General features: G+C 37.5%; 2 protein-coding genes across 5 annotated transcripts in view; one reads left to right on the forward strand and one right to left on the reverse strand.

Moving 5' to 3' along the window:
- MXI1 (MAX interactor 1, dimerization protein) overlaps positions 1 to 7,644 on the forward strand; it is a 96,207-nt gene extending 88,563 nt beyond the window's left edge. For 2 of the 4 annotated variants that reach the window (XM_065923299.1, XM_065923300.1), the window contains exon 6: positions 447 to 7,644. In XM_065923299.1, the coding sequence (XP_065779371.1) occupies positions 447 to 610 (164 nt within the window). In that variant the 3' untranslated portion in view covers positions 611 to 7,644. The remainder of the gene's footprint in view (positions 1 to 446) is intronic. The other 2 variants (XR_010661558.1, XR_010661559.1) reach the window with 2 other exon arrangements.
- A 716-nt stretch (positions 7,645 to 8,360) lies between these two features.
- Positions 8,361 to 19,921, reverse strand: SMNDC1 (survival motor neuron domain containing 1). The gene is made up of 6 exons (XM_065923302.1): positions 19,742 to 19,921; positions 18,424 to 18,543; positions 13,314 to 13,456; positions 12,530 to 12,691; positions 10,315 to 10,468; positions 8,361 to 9,883 (listed from the first exon to the last, which is right to left on the reverse strand). Exons 2-6 carry the CDS (start codon positions 18,541 to 18,543, stop codon positions 9,746 to 9,748), a joined length of 717 nt encoding a protein of 238 aa, XP_065779374.1. The 5' UTR covers positions 19,742 to 19,921; the 3' UTR covers positions 8,361 to 9,745.
- Positions 19,922 to 20,162: the final 241 nt, after the last annotated feature.

A 20,162-nucleotide genomic window follows, 5' to 3' on the forward strand; every position in this document is an offset into this window, starting at 1 on the left:
TATCTAGTTCATCTATATTATGTTATGTTCCCCCTCCCCACCAACCCCCATGAAGGGAGTTCTGTTTAAACATTCACTGAGAATTACTTTCTAGTTTAAGGCAAAACAGATGTTGTTAAACCACTCAGAATTGGGATCTTTTAATATGAAACACTAATTCCCAAATAGGTCAAGTGCTTTTGGTGGACGGTCTAGACAGACTGGTGTAAAAAGCTTTAGTAAACTTGCTACATAAATTGAGACTACCACTGTATACCAGACATTTCTTTGCAAATATATCCATTTCTCATCTTTGGTTCCTTCTATTCTTAAAGAGATCGCTGATAACAGTTTGTATAGTAATTCCTCTGTACTACAAAAGTAATTACTTTTCCTCATACCCTGTTCGTTCTTGCCAGTGCACATATACTGGATTACTAACGTTCCTCCTTTTTTCCCTTTGGCAGAGGAGATTGAAGTGGATGTTGAAAGCACAGAGTTCTCCCATGGAGAAGTGGACAATATCAGTACCACCAGCATCAGTGACATTGATGACCACAGCAGCCTGCAGAGTGTTGGGAGTGATGAGGGTTACTCCAGTGCCAGTGTCAAACTTCCGTTCACTTCCTAGAACCCAGCATGACATGACAGTGCAGGGCAAAATACTCACTGGGCCAATTCAATCCAAACAATCTCTTAAATTGGGTTCATGATGCAGTCTCCTCTTTAAAGCTAAGCAAAACTATACTTGAACAAAAGGGTCGAGAGACCTCTATTTAAGCAAATACTTAGCAAAAAGTGGGGCAGAGCCTCCCCAGCAGAACAAATATTCATAATATTCATATTTGAAAATCACAGTTTCTAATGGCAGCAGAAAATGTGTGTGAAATTTTCTCAATTTGATTTAGTTGATTTGAAAGAGGACACTGGAGATTACATCCTCTTTTTCTAGTTTTTAGTTTGCTCCTATCACATTGATTGAGTAGACACATTTAAGGATGGGATTATGAACCCTTCCCGAGCTCTTTGTTCCTAAAAACAAACAAGAATCAAACCTATAGTAATGACAAGATAATCAGGCATTAATCTTGGATAGCTAAAAAGCTATTAAAACAGCCTAGGACAGCTTATCATGAAGCCTGTGGATGATCTTTATAAAAAGGAAAAAAAAAAAAAAAAAACCTCATTTCATGCTCTGCAAAAGGAGAGACTCCCATGAAGCCTTTTGAAAGGGATCATCATGCAGCTCAGCTTTCTGTTGGATTCCATGCTAAGCAAGCTAACCTTATCCTGCATTGTTAGCACTAGGGCACCCAATCGCCAGCTCTACAGTCAGCCGCCCTTAGGCCGTTGGGCACATGGGGCAGTCCCTGTGCGTGACAGCCTCTACCACGCAGGGCCTGATTTCGGATTGAGGGGCCAGAAGGAAAAAGCTTCACGTGCCTCTGTGTCTGCGTGGGCCAGAAGAGTTGTACACGCAGATTAGCAGGCCAAGGTCTGAGCCACGGCAGCATTTTTATTTCAGATTTTGATAACTGTTTGTATGTGTTGAAAACCAAAATGACATCTTTTTAAAGCTTGTCCATAAAAAACATAGACGTCTTTTATAGTGTAAAACACATGGGAAAAAATCATCTATTTTGATGCAGCATTTGATAATGATAAAACACCTCACACCTCACTCTTTATAGTGCACAAAATGAATGAGGTCTGGGCTAAGTAGAAAAAAGGTCAGTGCTGTTTTGTTTTCTTTTAGAATCATAACTTTTTATCATCTCTTAACCATCTGATATCTATAGTAGACACACTATCATAGTTAACATAGTTAAGTTTGGCACTTGTCTCCTTTTAATGTAAAGATTTGCTTCCGTTTTCCTACAGGCAGTCTCTCTCCTTCTCACAGCCCCATTGTGCAGGTGCTATTGTTGCTCTTGTCAATATTTTCAGAAACGTTATTTTAAGTGAAATTTCTAGCCTGCACTTTGATGTCATGTGTTCCCTTTGTCTTTCAAGCTCCAAGGTTCTCTCCAGCCCTCCCCCTTACCCTGGGAAGCCTTGGAGACCTTACCCTGACTCTTTGGACTTCGTATACTTTAAATAATTTAACTACCCTTAATTACTTAAAAAAGGAAAAAAAAAGCTTTATGATTTTCATAACTTATTGCTGATTTTAATGGGTTAATTTCAGTCCTGTAGTTTTATTTTGTTTAGATAGGGCTGGGCAAGGAAAAAGAAAATAAAGACAACCATATTTAGCAGTGCAGTTGAGTTGTGTGTATAATGTTAAACTATCCTTTGTAAGTAGCACTTTTAACAGCTCTCACTGCTTCTATATATGAAGTGAACCATCTTGGTCATACACAAGGCCTCATCATAAACTTATTTGTTCTTGTGCTCTTCCTGTGCCTCCAGAAATATTTTATCCTTGATTGTGGTATGTTTGAGTGAAAGAAATTCTTTGAAGTAGATGTGTGAAAAACTGCATGCCTTTAGAAGCCCATTATTAGAACTTGCTACTTCAGGTGCTGGGGACTTAATGCAAAATATGGTAAACGAAATTTGTTTCTGTGGCCCAGGTAAATTTTTGGTTTCATTTATAATTACTCCTGGCCAAGTCAAAATATTCCTCTATATGCTTACTTTTGACTTTCCCAAGGGAGACAGTTTGAAGACTCTGCTAACTACCATGGAAAGTAAATGGAAGCCAGTGACAGTGTTTCTGTTTTGTTATTCCCATGGCATTCACTTGAATCACTTGCCTAGGGCTGGAATTTAGGGCTTCACTTAGGTGAACTTGAGGCGCTGCCATTTTGCTGTATATGAACAGGATGGTGGGCTGGGAAGCCTTTGTCACAAACCTACAGGACCTATTTCAACTGCCCCCTAAATTACTCCTTCCCTGAATTTGTTTTCCTTGGGGGAAGGGAATGGATTGTATGATGAGTAAGTATTAATTTTTTAAAAGACAAACTGACTTTGAAGATACAAAAAGTTAACTGCAAGAAATAAAAATTGTGAATGAAGAATACCCGAGTGCTTTTTGTACCACCCTTCTCTACGAAGGAAAAAATACAAGTGAACATCCACGCCTTGAGAGGCAACTCTCAGTGTCCATGTTGATACTACTTCAATGGTCGGAATTAATGACAGTTTGAAATCACTGCCATTTCCTATTCTATAGTTTTACAACAGGTGCCTTCTTGACTGATAATTCCATGTAAACTAACTGCAGATGGTTTAATGTACCAAATAATCTTAACTTCTTCAGGCAGGACACAGAGCCATTTATCATTATCTGTTCTCCAAATAACTTTTTAGGGAATCCCTTTGGCTATGTCCTATTATTCAAATTGAAAACCAGTCTGGAGGGTCCCATTTAATGCTAACCTGAGTTAACACGGCCCCCTGTATAAAAGATCTGCGTGCTATATGTGTGCTGTTACTCAGTCACGGCTGACTCTTTGAGACTCAAAGGACTGTAGCCCGCCAGGCTCCTCTGTCCATGGGATTTCCCAGGCAGGAATACTGGAGTGAGTTGCCATTTCCTCCTCCAGGGGATCTTCCTGACCCAGGGATTGAACCCGTTTCTCTTGGTCTCCCACATTTTCAGGTGGATTCTTTACCACTAGTGCCACCTGGGAAGCAACAACAGCTTTTAGTACTATGAAGGGATTTTAAAAGACAATGAAAATTACTGAGGCAAAGCTTCTAAACCTAAGGCCACACCGATGGTTTCCTGGGTCATTTCTCTTGAGAACTGTTTACCCTCTAGGTAAAGGTTTACCAACTGTTTACCCTCTTGGTAAAGGTTTTTTCAAGGGTTTGTTTTCTTCCACTTAGTCCTTTTTCTTCTATTATCCTTCCACCTCAAAATATTCCATAGCCCCTTCCAAAAACTGCATAATAAAACAAGGGTTTTGGCTACATTTAAATAGCAGTTTTAACATTTGCTAAGGATGCTGGGCAAGTTACTGAATTTCTTCATGGAGACTGTCTCCTTCTGAAAAAGTTGTTAAAAATACTACCTCTATTCTGAAAGACTGTTAAGGATTTAAATTGACATAGGTAATTCAACCCCACCCCCACAATCTAGGGGCTTGTAGCACCTAGATTAAGAGGTATAAACTCCTGTACTTTCTCTGATGAATGCAACCGTCTAATCTCTTCATCTTTAACTTTAGTTATTCTGACTTTGGGTCTTCCCAAAAAAGACTTATTAATAAAATGGTTCATTTTCACAAAATTCTGTGGCAGGTTATACATTGTAAGACGTAAATTTTGACATCCGATAGAAATTTTTAAATAAAGGCTTTATAAGAGTCATGTATCATTGGTTTTAGTGATTACCTGGTCTTCCTAAAAAAAGAAAAGGACCTGAGTTTGAGCATGTTATACACTGATAGTAACTGCTGCATAATAAATTGAATGCCCCAGTTAATATTTTAGTGCTGGCCTCACCATGAAAAAGCATCTTATTTGCCTATGTACTAGATCTAACAGGAAACTAGTTTTCTTATGGAATACATCTGATTCTTTTAAATAACAAGTGTAGTTCAAAACAGTACTGGTTGGCAGCTTCAGTTCTTTCTTTGTTTTACCTTTGTGCTCAGTAACCCAGTTGTGTCCGACTGTTTGCAGCCTCATGGACTGTAGCCCTCCAGGCTCTTCTGCCCATGGAATTTTCCAGGCAAGAATGCTGGAGCAGGTTGCCATGTCCTTCTCCAGACACTCTGACCCAGGGGGTTGAACCAGAGTGTCTTTCGTCTCCTGCACTGGCAGGCAGATTCTTTACCACTAGTGCCACCTGGGAAGCCCTTTACCTTTTCATACAGTAATCAATTATTAGGGGAAATGACTTAAAATGAAAATGAAGCTCTTTTAAAGTTCTGCCAACTTTCTATAAGTTTGGACTTTTCTATTTTCCCAAGCTCTTAGCTATGAAGAAATGCTTTTAAAAATCTTTACCAGTAGGACAGTAATTGGGATATTCTAGATTTTCATACCAGGGCACAGAATAGCACTGTAAAAACATAAAAGCCATAAAATACCTCTAAAATGTATATAATACAAATTTAAGAAGTCAACTGTTTCTAAGTTAGCAGCTTCATCACACTCACTCTGAGAGGTCAACTAAACTTGATGGTACTTTTGGAGGGAAAAACTCTGGGCAAAAGAACCAAATGGATACTACTCCTCCTTCCCGCATACTTCTGGGCAATGAACAACTGGACAATTACCATCTATTAAAGACTAGCCTAGCTGCAGATCTCAGACTTCAACACAACAGTTTTCCAAAGTCAAGTGTTTGCTCCTGAGTCAAGTGTTTCCTCCAAGCCTGAATTGTTTCTGTGGTCAGAAATTCACTGCATCTTGCTAAAGTGAGTTACAGGGCTTAAAAGGGGGAAAAAATGCACATCAGTTCCACCAAAAAAATGAAAGTCATGAGCCAGCAAAATAATAATCATGATTTTGGGGCCTCAAACTGACAGCTCTTCAAACATTAAAAAACAAAAAAACCCTTTTCTTCTAATGAACATAACCATGGCTTCTTTAGCTGTGCTGTTTAACTGGGGAAACAAATTACAATTGTAATAATTGTAACAAGTAACAAGTCTGTAACAAGTAACAAGTCCAGTAACAAGTCTACTCATCCTATAAAAATGAACTGGTCAAGTGCTTGGTGGAAGTAAACTGCCAGTTTTTTTTTTTTCCCCCTAGCGACTGAAAGATGACTTAAGTATCCAGAATTTGATATTTTTAATATAAGTTCAGCTTATTCTCAGATCTGCTTTTCCCTGCTCAAGGCACACACAAACAAAGAAACTTAGCTTGGTCCAGAAATAATTGCAATTCTGTTTTGTTGACCTTTTTTGTTTGACATTGGAATACATTCTTAATCATTTTAATGTGCATTTCATGCTTTTGTTTTTTTTTTTTGCTAGTGGCTTGTTACTTGCTGTTTATATTTTAGACTATGGAAATAATATTAAGACAAAAAGCAATTTGAGTGATTTTCTTATTTGAGTTTAAAATGGGTTGTAAAGCAGCAGAGACAACTCACAACAGCACATTTGGCCCAGAAACTCCTAATGAATGTACAGCACATGGTGGTTTAAGAAGTTTTGCAAAGGAGAGAGCCTTGAAGATGAGGAGCGCAGTGGCCAGCCATCAGAAGTTTACAACGACCAACAGAGAGCCATCGTTGAAACTGATCCTCTTACAACTACGTGAGAAATTGCCAAGGAACTCCACGTTGACCATCCTATGGTCGTTCAGCATTTGAAGCAAATTGGAAAGGTGAGAAAGCTCGGTAAATGGGTGCCTCGTGCACTGCCCACAAAATCAAAAATATTGTTTTGAAGTATTGTCTTCTCTTATTCTACGCAACAATGAACCATTTCTCAAGACTGTGACATGATGAAAAGTGGACTTTATGTGATAACCAGCTTAGTGGTTGGACTGAGAACCTCCAAAGCAGTTCCCAGGGCCAAACTTGCACCCAAAAAAGGTCATGGTCACTGGTGGCCTGCTGCTGGTCTGATCCACTACAGCTTTCTGAATCCTGGCGAAACTTACATTGAGAAGTATGCTCAGCAAATTGATGCGATGCACCAAAAACTGCAACTCCCACAGCCAGCACTGGTCAACAGCAAGGGCCTAACTCTTCTCCACTAGAGGGCCTAACTGCAAGTCGCACAACTGCTTTAAAAGTTGAATGAATTGGGCTATGAAGTTTTGCCTCATCCTCCTTAATCACCTGATCTCTCGCCAATCAGATACCACTTTGAGAATCTTGACGATTTTTTTTTTTGCAGGGAAAATGCTTCCACGACCAGCAGGAGGCAGAAAATGCTTTCCAAGAATTCACTGAATCCCAAGGCATAGATTTTTATGCCAAGAATAAACTTATTTCTCATTGGCAAAAATGTGTTCATTGTAATGGTTTCTATTTTGATTAATAAATGTGTTTGAGCCTAGTTATGACTTAAAATTCACGATGTGAAACTGCAATTACATTTGCACCAACTTAATATATACATAAGCTGAAAGGTAAGTGAAGACCCTCACAGAAATCCAACACCTTCATCTCTGTGGTTTTTTTTTTTAAGTACTTACTCTGGCAAGGCCAAAACAATTTCATAGAAAGTCAATATTGGTTTCTGAACCTCTTGAGATGTTTCTTAAGAGTACATTTATACAGATATGCTTTAAAAAAAAGATCACAGTATAAGGTGATTCAGTAACTTTGGTTTTGTTTAAACTATGGTATTACCTGTTATTTTACCTGCTATGCTCTTCCTCTCCACTGCAGTAAAAATTCAGTCTAACTTGCAACTCAAAAATCCTAAATATAAAGAATGTTTACATTTACTACTGAATTTGTAAATTATCATTTATACTACTTGGTGGTTTCATAGTATAATACAAATACTTAATACAATCCAGTGCATGTTTATTGAACTCTAAATATTTTAACAAATACAAAACCTTATTGGTTTTAATAATTTTCTTCCTTCTTTTATATTTCAGTTAATACCAAGTTGAAGTAAAAATTCAAATCAAAGCTTTAAAAATACTTGACTTAATTTGTAAGTGGTATTTTTCACCTTATATAATCACAACCTACAGACATCACACAACTTAAAAACTGAATTTCCTTTGTCACTTAATGGTTTTCCCTTGCTATTTTAAAGGCAGACACAGCATTAAAACTGCACTGCAATGGGAAGCCACACACATATGCACACCTATCACTATGAAAAAAACAAGCATTTAAAAAAATGAGTTGTTACATTAAACGGATATATTTCATTTTGGTTTGATGCCTAAGTCTTCATAATAGCCCATCTTCTGTGGGCTCAGAAAATTGCCGCAACTAAAATTTAAAATTGTTTTTTTGGCAGGTGTTAGGACTGTCCTTTCCTTGAAACAGTCAATAACAAAGTCAAATGCAAAGTTCTGAGAAGACACATGCAACCATAGCCACATGGGGGCCATTAAGTATGGTTCAGTCCTTCAGTTTCAGAACTTCAAGTCCCCTTTCTTGACAAGCAGGGAAACTACAACAAACCTTCATAAGACCAAGCATCATATTTGATTTTAGAACACCGAGAGGTTAACCACCTGCATTTGTAAAATACTACTGGTACCATGCTTCTCACTAAGCATTTCTCAACTTCAGCTTCACACTATGAGACAGGTCTCCCCAGGATTCCTAATTTTTAAGTTTAGTCCAGAGATTTGATCATCATCCTGAAAACAGGATTTCTCAAAGAGTCACATCTACATCTTTGACACAAAAGCTCTTGATTTCATGCCATATGCCTGTTTGTAAAAGGAAGGCCCATAGGGCCAAAGGAGGCACAGGTTTACCAAAAAAATTAAAACTCATGAAATAAAAAATTTTATTTTCCCCTTCTACCAAAAATTTACAAACATCTCTATTAAACACAGCCCTTAAAATAAAAACAAAACTAGTTTGTCCTTTAGGATCCAATTTCTTATGTCCAATATAAGGAGTACATAAAGATTTACCGAAACCTTTCTTACTTACTCAATATTCTTTTCTGTGGAAATGATGTATGCTTTATCACTGTATCAATGCTGGCATCTAAGACTTTACCTATCGGTTAACACACCCTGGAGATTTTAAAAACACTTTATTTAATAAAAGTTAAACATACAAAAACTGAAATTAACACACATCTTAAAAATCATCTTCTTCCACTAATAGGAAGATCCTTTTCTATGCATATATTTGGCTTAAACTCAACTCAGGGTAATTGTGAAGTTCACTTACCAACAAATGCTGACAACTTGATCTAGTTAACAAAAATTATAAACTCAGCTACATGAACATAATATACAGGGAAATTATGGTCAGATTAATGCACAAGAAATACAGTAAATTTTTAATGATGAAACATTCAGTACTCTTGTTCATTAATTTAGCCTTGTTTTTTTTACAAAAATAGTATCTACATTGTATACAGGGCTATACATCAGCTTTTTGTTTTCTCATATAAACATTACACATCCAAAAAATGTCACCACTACCGTTAAGTGAAAATCAACACAGGAGGAAAGCAAACGTACAAAAAAAAAAAAGAAAAACATTAGAAAAGGTAGCTGGTCCTAAACATGGTTTCTTACATAAAACTAAAATCCAATGAAAAGAATAAAGAGCTGGATCAATTTTAGAGATGGCCTAATAGGCTTAGGAAGCAAGTTATTGAGAAAAACCTCAAAAAAGAAAACTTTGCCATTTACCAATTAACCTAGTTTTAGGTTAATTTGGGCAACAGCTAAATTTAAGCTGAAGATAAGAAAAACAATGAAGAGAAATTCTTTTTAGCACATTGGTATTTTGCCTTGATGTTCCAGGGAATTACTAGAATATGTGGCACGTTCAAAGCATCTGAAAATTCCCAGTTAGAACTTTACAAAAAGTATTTACGATCCATTAAGTGGGTACCTGATACTAGGAAGATGAATAATTCATTTAAGTGCTGTATTTATGCAGCATTTATCTAGAAAAGTTGCTTTATCCAATAAACTTTGAGGAAACTGGTAGTAGTAATGAAAAAAAAGTTTAAATGAGTAGCAGTTATTAAATGCAATTTCAAGTTTCATTCTATTGAAGTCAAACAATGACGACAATGGTATCTTCCTTACTCATCTAACAAATAATTTACCTTTAGAAAAATATAAGGATAAAAAGGTAAATGTAAAGCCCTGCAGAGATGAAATCCAACAGTTTTTCTGACTATTGTGGCATCAAATGCCGAACATTGTATTTGGAGGTATCCTGATACTGTGTCATAGGTTTATCAGCGATTCCACAAGTTCCCACTCCAACTTTGCCAGTGACGCTCTCAGGTGAAGCAAAAATACTCCTCTTTACCTAGAGGAAACAAAACAAGAAGAGTTCTTGATTGGTTTTGGAAAAAAATAAAATTTCAAAATACACCTTTAAGGAAATGTACATCAAGAAAACTTGAGTGCTCAAAAAATCCTCCAGTGTTACCCAACATAAGGAAGGTTCAATACACTCTATAAACAAATAGCTTTTCAAATTTTAGCTTATAAAAGAAAATAACCTAGATCTTTTGTAATTCCTAATATAACCTCATTCACAGTGCTTCCACTGCAGAGACACTGGCTAATGGGGATATTTTATATTAAGTCAAAAAGAAGATTAAAGAGGATTCTAAGGTCAAGATCCAGTTTATTTTTTTTTATCTCATTGAACCTCCTTTTTCATTTTAAAGTTATTTTAATGACAGCCGCGCTCTGCAAATTTACAAAGTATGTGTGATGAAAGGATTTACTAACCTGGCCTTTTTTGTTTTTAGAATAGGCTCTGTTGTTGAACTGTTGCCATTTCACCTTCTGGTCCTCTCTTTCTTGTTCAAGTTCTTTTATTCTCTGTGCTTTTTTCAAAGCTTTCTTCTTTTTATATTCACGCTGCTGGGCAATCATTTCTTTTCTGTGTGGACAGAACAGGTAAATGTCAACTCAAAATGACTTCAACTAAAAGATGACTTCAGTGCAACCACTCTCCCGCCAAAGAAACCCCAAAATCTAATAAGCTTACACACTTTTCCCTCCACAAATAAAAGCACTAACATCAATGCCAATCACTCAGGACTAGTAATAAATAAATGTTATTTGAAATATACAGTATCCGTGGAAGCTTTTAAACACAACTGTAGTGATCTATTACCCTTTTAAATCCAATATTTCAACTGAATTTTAATTTGTCATTTATATAGCTTTTACAAGTTTTGTTTCAAGAAATTGAGTTTCAACATGAAAAGCTAACTAAACCTTTATCAATTTTTAAATGGGGAGTTAGCAAGTATGATATGCTGCATTTGGAAAATGCAAAAATTCAATGCAGATAAAACTATTTCATCTAGATTGGAAGAGCTCAGCAGCACAAAGGGAAATCATAGCAAGCAATTCTTATAACAACAACTAGCGTTTTCCAATCAGAGCCTAAAGTTCTCTCAGTAATTCCTGCTAAGTTAACAGTGACTTATCACCAAAGGAATGACTATAGAGGTCTTCAAAATGAGGTAATATGATCCAGACTTCTCTGTATCATAGAATCACTTCCATGAAGTATGGTTTTTGACACAACGTCATAGACTAAAAATAGAAATATCATGTTGTTCTACAATCTATTTTTCTTATTGGGATGCTTAAATCAAAGGTTACTGTTAATGGATGACTTATTTTCCCAAACTCAAATATATTTATGTAGCAAATTAAGTTCTCAAAACACCTAGACAAATCCAAAAGACAGCAAACTGTGACAAATACACAGAAGTTAAATGAAAACTGTTAATTCCATCTCCTAAATAACTCTCAAACCATACATCCTTACTGTTACTCCCTGGGTTCAGGTCACCAACATCTTATACCTGGATGATAGCAGTAGCTGCCTTCTCTCTGCTGCCACTCACTAATCACTCAAAAGTTGAAATATGAACATATCAAATCCTCTCCACTTGAAATGCATCAGTGGCTTTCTAGCTCTTTATGATTTGGCCTCTACCTTTCTAACCCTTTCTCTTGTTAAGCCACCCACCCTCAAGCCCCAAGTTTTCAACCAAAGGATTTCTTTCTATTACTTCTATGTCCACCGCCACCCATTTTTTGGTTTTAAATGTAAATGTTACTTCTTGTTTAACTTAACTTACTTGTTAAGTCATGTCTGACTCTTTGCAACCCCATGAACTACAGCCCGCCAGGCTCCTTTGTCCATGGAATTTCCCAGGCAAGAATACTGGAGTGGGTGGCCATTTCCTTCTCCAGGGGATCTTCCTGACCCAGGGATCGAACCCACATCTCCTGCATTGGCAGACAGGTCTTTATCACTGAACCACCAGGGAAGCCGATGTGTCAAGAACTGTGCCACATGTTTTACTCAAGCTTTATCAATGAATCCTTATAACCCCATGACGGAGATACTACTATTCCTGTTTTACAGATGAGGAATCAGAAAGCAAGCAGCTTGCTCAAGATCATACTTTAAGAGTTCATTAACTGGCCAACATCCGTCCTTTTCAAATCTCAGTTTACATGTCATTTCCTCTAAGAAATTTGCTCTCATGACAAAAATGCAGCTTATTACCTTTTCTTTGTTCTCTAAAAGTATCTGTTGTGCTCCCTCCATTACTTCTACACTAAAGTTCTTCTTTAACTATGTGTCTAGTCTTTAGATTGTAAACGCAGTTAGGACAAAGCCTAATTTGGTCTTCTTTGCTGCGGTGGAACCCAGAACCTGGTTTAGTGAGACATACATAGTATCCTCTTAATAAATATGTATTAAATGCCTAAGCAGGAACTCCAAAATGTCTTCACTTTACCTAGGTATACGTATTAATAGACATTGTTAACCATACACTGCTAACCTTCAAAATAATTGTAAACAGTATTATAACTTTCATACCCTAATCTAGCCTGCACAGATTCTGTAGACAACCTCAAACACCCAAGTGGGGAAAATTACATTTAAAATGCTAAAGTCAAAGTCACTTACTTTGACATGGGTTTGTTGCCACTGTCCTCCTTTGCCTTCCTTCCTTCTTCCACAGGCTTGAGGTTCAACAGTGGAGTCACTTCAGCATTGCCATAGCCAGCAAAAGTGATTGCAGCGGTGCCGTTTTCTTCATCTATCTCCTCAATCTCCGCTTCATAACACCTGTAAAGATATCATGGCTGTAAGCAGGTGAGTAAAGGTTTAGTACTCAGCCTATAAGACTTATACTGCAGTGATTCAACTATTAAATGTGTCTAAAATGAAACTTATACAATCAAATGTACCTTTGGCAAAGATAATACAAAAGAGCAGCTAGAATTAGCCATTGACTTTTAAGGAAGGAAGTCCCAATCAAAATATTGCCCGGAAGTCTCTGACACATCTACTAAATGTGTTTTAGTCAATTTCTGTGAGAAAACATACTTCTTATATGAATCATTTCAGTATACGTGCTTCACAGAGGTCTAAGAGAGCCAACCATTACTCAATTTTCAATCCAAGGAAAAAAGAACTTATAGACTGTATTAAAATAAAGAAAATCCATTCACTTTCCTCTATTTCATGTCTATTTCCTCTAGCATCCAAGCCATTCTTCTGCCCTAAAACTTACTCTAAAGCTAAAAACTAAACTATAGTAATGGTAACCACCCAAGAATCAAACTGGTTGTGTAAGTCTATCAGCCATATAAAGACTAAAATAGAGTAGTTCAAGCTGAATAAAAATCACCTTACCATTGTACTTTACTAGTTCATGTTACAGTTACAGTTTTTTTTCTACACTTACTGTCCATCTTCACTCCAGATTGCCATACACTTGTCTCCCACTTTCCATGAATGAGTGGGCTGAGTAGAAGCAAAGTTGTCTGAACTTGCCAGAGTTTCAGAAGGCTGAGTTGATAGAAGGTCTTTGGTTAGTTCAATAACCTCCTAAAAAGGAAAAACAAAAACCGTTATCTTTATAGTTCACATTGTCACCTACTTTCAACAAGAAAGTTCTTTCAGTTTTTGATAACAGCTCTCATACCATGTAGCACTCATTAACTACTCTACACATATTTGCAGTTCATAACGATACTATAATGTAGATACTGTGATTATTCCCATGTAGAAACTAAGATAAAACATTTTATACAGTGGTGGTGGGACTTAAACCTAGGCAGTTGCCTTTCAATTTAATTAACCTCTAATACTAACAGAAATACAGTGGACTTGAATTTACACTGTACATTATTTTTAACCACCTATTTTAGATAAACAGATCTCTCTAAAGGTGAGAAATAGTCAGGCACTGAACTAGATTCAAGATCCTTTTATCTCATTATCACTGTCGCATGAACTTTTTACAGGGCATTGCTTGGCAGTAGTATTAACTGCCTAGCCAACAGGGATGCTCTCCTTGCCAAAAAAAAAAAAAAAAACCCAAAAAACTTGAAGGAGCATTATTAATAATAAAAATGTTCCTGCTCATATGTATTTCTACTAAAATACTATAGGCATATATTAAAAAACAGTAGTTTTTCTATTCATTTATTCTAATACTTAACCCATCTGGTTAAGCAAATTACCAAGTCAGATTTAAAATATCCCAATACTATAATGTTAAACACATTAGCACAGCTCCAACTAAAAGGAAAAAGTAAAATAAATATAACACACAGGTAGGCAAAGCCCTTCTGTGTGACAAATACATTTTCTAACTTAGGCTTACACTTACTGCTGCTGCTAAGTCACCTCAGTCGTGTCCGACTCTGTGCGACCCCACAGACGGCAGCCCACCGGGCTCCCCCGTCCCTGGGATTCTCCAGGCAAGGACACTGGAGTGGGTTGCCATTTCCTTCTCCAATGCATGAAAGTAAAAAGTGAAAGTGAAGTCGCTCAGTCGTGTCCGACTCTTAGCAACACCATGGACTGCAGCCTACCAGGCTCCTCCGTCCATGGGATTTTCTAGGCAACAGTATTGGAGGGGGGTGCCACTGCCTTCTCTGCTTACACTTACTGAATTCATTCAAAGGTGTTTGGTAGAGTTGGTTAAAAAACTTAATAAAAACAAATTGATAGATTCTGCTACCAATCTGCTATATTTTTACTCTGATGAAGACTCATCCTTTGCTGTTGCATATAAAATACCTTAAACATCACACTGTATGTTTTGGGAGAAAAATTAGCAAAGTTACACCCCGTATTCAGTTTCTCCTGGCTCCCACTGAGGTTTAATAATAGCCGAGCAAGTGAAATATTACTTTTCTCCTAAAGATTTTAAATCTTCCCAGCTAGTTCTTAAAAACTTATATTTGAGCCTTAAGGGGGGGGGGGGGTAGATTATTAAAGCCCTTGGAGAAAGATCAGTTTTATGAATAAAAAAATTTTACAAATGAAAATACTAGAAAATCCAGATTTAAGTTAAAAATTCAGTAGATTAATATCTTTAATGAAGTTCTATTAGGTGCCAAATAGCCATTCAAATACCTTTTAATTAGACAATCCTTTGCAAATAAGCAAGGGATGTCCAAATAAATAGATGATGTACTACACAAAGAAGGAGAGTAAATTATCCAGTCTTGTTTTTAATTAACCACTTTTAGCACTAGGAATTTAATCCAGTAAGTCTGACTCAAAAGCCTATACAATTCCTATTATTAAATAATTCCATTTAACTAGGGATCACTGGACTACTAATGCACAAACATGAAGTCTGTGTTTTTAGATCTCAAAATTTAGAACTCTACTTCTCTTAAAATAAAACATCTTTCCACTATGTTTTCATAAAAAAATACATTTTAACCAAAGAGATGGGTCCTGAAAAGCTGTGCAGTTATAATTTCCAGGGCCCTGCACTGAAAAGACACTTTAAAAAAATCCGAAGCATTTATTTCTACCTGTCTTTTCACTTTGCCATGTTATACATACCCCTCCCAACAATTATGAAGACCCTTCTAAATGTCTTTTTTTATTCACATGTGCATATGGACCAAAGTATTATAAATATGATTTCATGTATGAGGGAGTTCTTAAAGGTACATACCATTAATTACTTTTCCTCCCCCAAGTCTGAGTTCTGAAACTGCTCCTTCATTGACAGATGGGCAGCAGTTACAGTAATCGGCAATTCCAGGAAGCATCAGTTGTTGTGATCTACATATCAGCAGGTCAAAGGGGGTGCACTCAAGCACTCTGCTTACTGAAGGAAGGCGTTTCGGGGATGCAGAGAGCCACTGTAATATATGAGACAAGTGACTTGACCCCTGCCTCCTTTAGAACCAGTTTATTCAGCAAAACAGCCTAATAAATTGACTATTTTTGTGATTATCACAGACTGCCTGGGGAGCTAGTCAACTAGCTAGCCTGGATTTTACTAAACTCACTTCTTTAAAGTGAAAAAAGAAAACAAATTAGGATTTCAGAAGATTGATTTGCTGCCTATTGAGTAACTTTATATGAAAAACAGTGTGTTAAGAGATAAACATAGAAGCCTTACTGGCAAAATGAAAGTCATTAGAAAAAAATGCAGAAAAAGGATTCTGCATAAATGAAAGTGCGAATTCTTAACCAGAGTAAGGATATTCCATAAAAGGAACACAAAAAAATAAAGGAGACTACAAACTCAGTCATCACTCTGAGAAGACTTTTCAGCAAATACAAAAGGTAGAGTTAAATACCAATGGCACAAGGCATATCTCAGAATGCAAGGAAGGAAAAGGATTTTTTAAAAAACAAAAACCTATGACAAAATAGAAGCTGTAGCTATAGTCAATGGAGATAACAATTACTAGACAGAAGCAGAGAGCAAAATATTCTTCAGAATTTTACCTAATATTAAATAATGTGTTCCATCTTTGAGTAGTTTTCAGTTCAAAACCAAACCTATATCTAGTAACCAAAATCGTTGCTTTTTTCCACGAGAGGAAAAATTTTGAGGTCAAGGTTGGTTGGGAAAAACACTCTCTGTTATTGCTAACTGAAGTGTTAGAGAACATACGCTTCTAAATCTGTGCCATCTGATATGGTAGCCGCATATGGTTACTTAAATAAAATTAAAAATTCAGTTTTTCAGCTATCCTAGTCTTATTCCAAGTATTTGATAGCCCATGTACCTAGCAGCTATAATATTGTACAGCAGATATAGAACATTTCCATATTGGACAATGTTTTTCAAAATGTTTATTTAAAAAAGAATAGTTTACAGAACTACCTCCAGGTCATTATTAACTGAACTCTAAGTAAGCCATTTACCTGGTTACTACAATGCCTACAACAATGGTCTCCCTTCCTACAGTATTTCCACTATAGATCATGGCCTAACACAATTCTGCCCAGACTCTGAAATGTATTTCAGAAATACTAAAATACCAAGACTCATAATAATGCTGTCTTCACTCCCAACTCCCCCCTTCACCAGTTCCACATATACCCCTCCCTCTTACTGCCAATTAAATACAAGAAGCAATGTATACAACATTGACACAATGTTTCATTTTCTTCAAAGAAAAAAGGACTGCTTTTAAGTTGCTTTTTAATACAAGAGAGAGAGAGATGGGGGTAGGTCAGGCTCTCTAAGGCAAGCAGAAAGTTGGCCTGAGATGAGAGAAACTGCTCCCAAAACATCTTTTTCTTACTGACTGGCTCCCTGAAATTCACTGGCCTGACTACTACGTACTGATGAGAGGCCTTGGTTTCTGTGTTTTTTGTTTTTTTTTTTAAATAACATACAATTGCAACTTCATGCATGTCTCATGCACGTCTATCCTAAATCCAGAAATTGAACCTGAAAATATTCAACTCATTTAAATTATGTCCAGGTAAGCTCTTTTAGAATTGTGAGTCTCTTCCCCATTTCAAATAAGTTTTGTTTTGTTTGCAGTTCTACAATCCCTAAAATATTGATAGTTTTAATTGGCAAGAGGATGATATTAAATGGAGAGAAATGATATGCAGCATGAAGATGATCTGAGTTGTTTTGAATCAGTGAAGATAAGTCATCTAATCAAAACATCTTTTAAAACTCTCCAAAAAATCAGATTCAGAATTAGATGAAAAGCCATAGATATTTACAAATATTATATATGGTGTTTTTATTAATCAACCTAGTGTTGTAAGAAACAACAGATATTTACTTCTATGGCTTTATGTTTGTCTTGAAACCCCAGAGCAAGTTTTAAAAAGCTGGTTTCATACTTACTGCTCTTCCAGGACAAAAAGAACACATTAAATTAAGATCGCCTTTTTACATAGGTTCGGTTTAATTTCAAGTTGCTAACAAGTGTCAACAATTACATATAAGACTTAGCCTTAAGTTCAAACATTATGTAACATTTATGCAGAAAACAAACATCTCTTTAGGGATTTTTATACTGAGTTTTCAACACAGGGACTAGAGCTAGCTTTGTTACACTTACACACACACAGGATCTCTGGCATGGGTGCTCTATTTCATTTTCAAAGAAATCTTGCGGCATTGAAAAGAATTTGATACAACCTGATTAGGTTATATTTTCCTCCTTTAATTTTAGTTATCCTTTGAAGTAAAATTCATTTTCCACGTCTTGAAAAACAAATGTTATCCACTATCAAGTTATATGTTATCTCTTTCTCTAGAGTGATAGTGACTTATAAAATTAACTCTTACTTTTAAGAATTGTAAGAGCATATAACGGTGACACAACAAAGAACTATGTTTCAACTGTTTTGAGGTACACAAACGAAGGAAGCAATCCTTCTCCTAGAAGCCATGTATGCCTCTGTGCGTGCACACATGTACACACAAGGGGTGTGAAGGGGAGAAACACTCCCTCCAAAGGTATTTTGGGTACCCACAGATTCTAGGCGATAAGCCACTTATAAGCCACAGAAATACTCCTTTCAAGCAATGAAATTATTAAGTACCGCCCCATACTTACTTGTAAATCTTTCTTTAATTTTAGTAAATCTTCATTTTCTCCATTTCCAGACAGCGCAGCCTCAACTTGCTGGAGTTGAGCTTTGTAGCTTGCCAGCTGCTTTGCTAGATCCTCTGACATCTGGTGAAAATAGAGTAAAGTCATTAAAACAGAACTAAAAAACCAAAACAAAAAAAAATTTTTTTTTGGTCGGCCTGAATTAACCCTTACCAATTTTTTCCCAACTCCTTATTATAATTCACTGCAGCATAATTTATTACTAATACCTTTACTTGCAGTTCAGAGAAAAGCTGTGCACCAAACCACAAACTTCAAGTATTCTGAAGATTATAAACATGTAAGATATATTCCATATAGCAACAGAAAACGAGATAAGGTAAAAAAGGAGAATAATTTCTAATTTTCTTTAAACTATTAACAGGGAAGAGACATTGTGTTAGGCTCAAGGCAAAGGACTGTTATATCATCACCAAAAAATAAAACAGAAGGAACTAAACAGTTGACAGAATTGAAAAAATAAAATAGGCACTAAACTGTTGAGTTGAGGCTTCCGATTTTTAAGGGCTACAAAGTACTTCGAAAGCCAAATATAAATGGCTTTGGATTAACTACACAAATAACTTTCTCCACAAAAGCTATAATACGAGTGTTTAGAAACTTCTTCACAGTGCAAAAACCTTTCACCCAGTCACTTAAATACTGCCAATGCATTTTTCCGCAGTAAAAGAAACATCACAGATACTCTCCAGTTTACGCAATCTAAAGTACGTGCCTTTCACCAAATCCAGCTCTACTTTTGAAAATAAGACCAGAGAGAATTCTTCCTCGCATTATTAGCAAACGTACAGGGTTTCCGAGACCCGTCTGTGTTACAAATCCGGCCAACCACAGCCCGGAGCCTGGAAGGACTTCAAAAGGGTTTGTGCAAGCCAGGCTGCTCCCCTTCAATCACCCTACACCTCAAAGCCCGCCACAACTAGCTCGACCATTTCAGACCTCGAAATTCCAACAGCTTCCAAGGAAACCAAAAACAAGAACGGAGCCGAGGACCCAGGAGCCGGAGCCCCACCCGCAAACAGGCTCCGCAAAGAAGGGCCGAAGGCGTCCTTAAGATGCCTCCCGCAACCCAACCCCACCCGTCGGGTTTCCGCGGCTAGCCCAACTCCGTTCAGGGACGCTCAGGGCTCAACTCTGCGTGGAAGAGGAGGCCGGCGCCCGGGCGTCTCCATCGCAGCCTCAGCCTCTGGCCTCCGGTTCAACTCGTGAGAGAGAGGTCGAGGCCCAGCGAGGCCTCACTGTCTCTCCCTCATCGCGTTACCTTGTGTGGGGTTGGGAGAGTGGCGACGGGAAGGGGTAAGGGGCAAATGAGCCCAGCGGTGCCAGCAACAGCAGCAGCAACAAAAAAGTCCGCGTCGACAACTAGTTAACCCGGGGTAGAAACTCGGATCTCAACCGGGAGTGAACTGGAGAAGACTAAAGCCGGGGACTGAAGGAGGTATAGAAGAGGCGGGTGAAGTCTCGCGAGAGGTTAAAAAAAATCCTCGCGAGATCTCTCTCGAGTCACGTGATTCCTAGCGCCCTCTAGGCCGCCGGTCCTTAATCACGTCAGGGAGGTGAAGTGGACCGCGCGGGGAACCGGGGGAGGCGGCGGAGGGGTGAGGCGGGGTGGGGGCGGGGGGGTGGGGAGACGGAGAGGGAGGCGGCGGCGGGGGGAGGCGGGGTGGGGGCGGGGGGGTGGG

The sequence above is a fragment of the Muntiacus reevesi genome, chromosome 2 (assembly GCF_963930625.1).
Source record: "Muntiacus reevesi chromosome 2, mMunRee1.1, whole genome shotgun sequence".
NCBI classification, from domain to species: domain Eukaryota; kingdom Metazoa; phylum Chordata; class Mammalia; order Artiodactyla; family Cervidae; genus Muntiacus; species Muntiacus reevesi.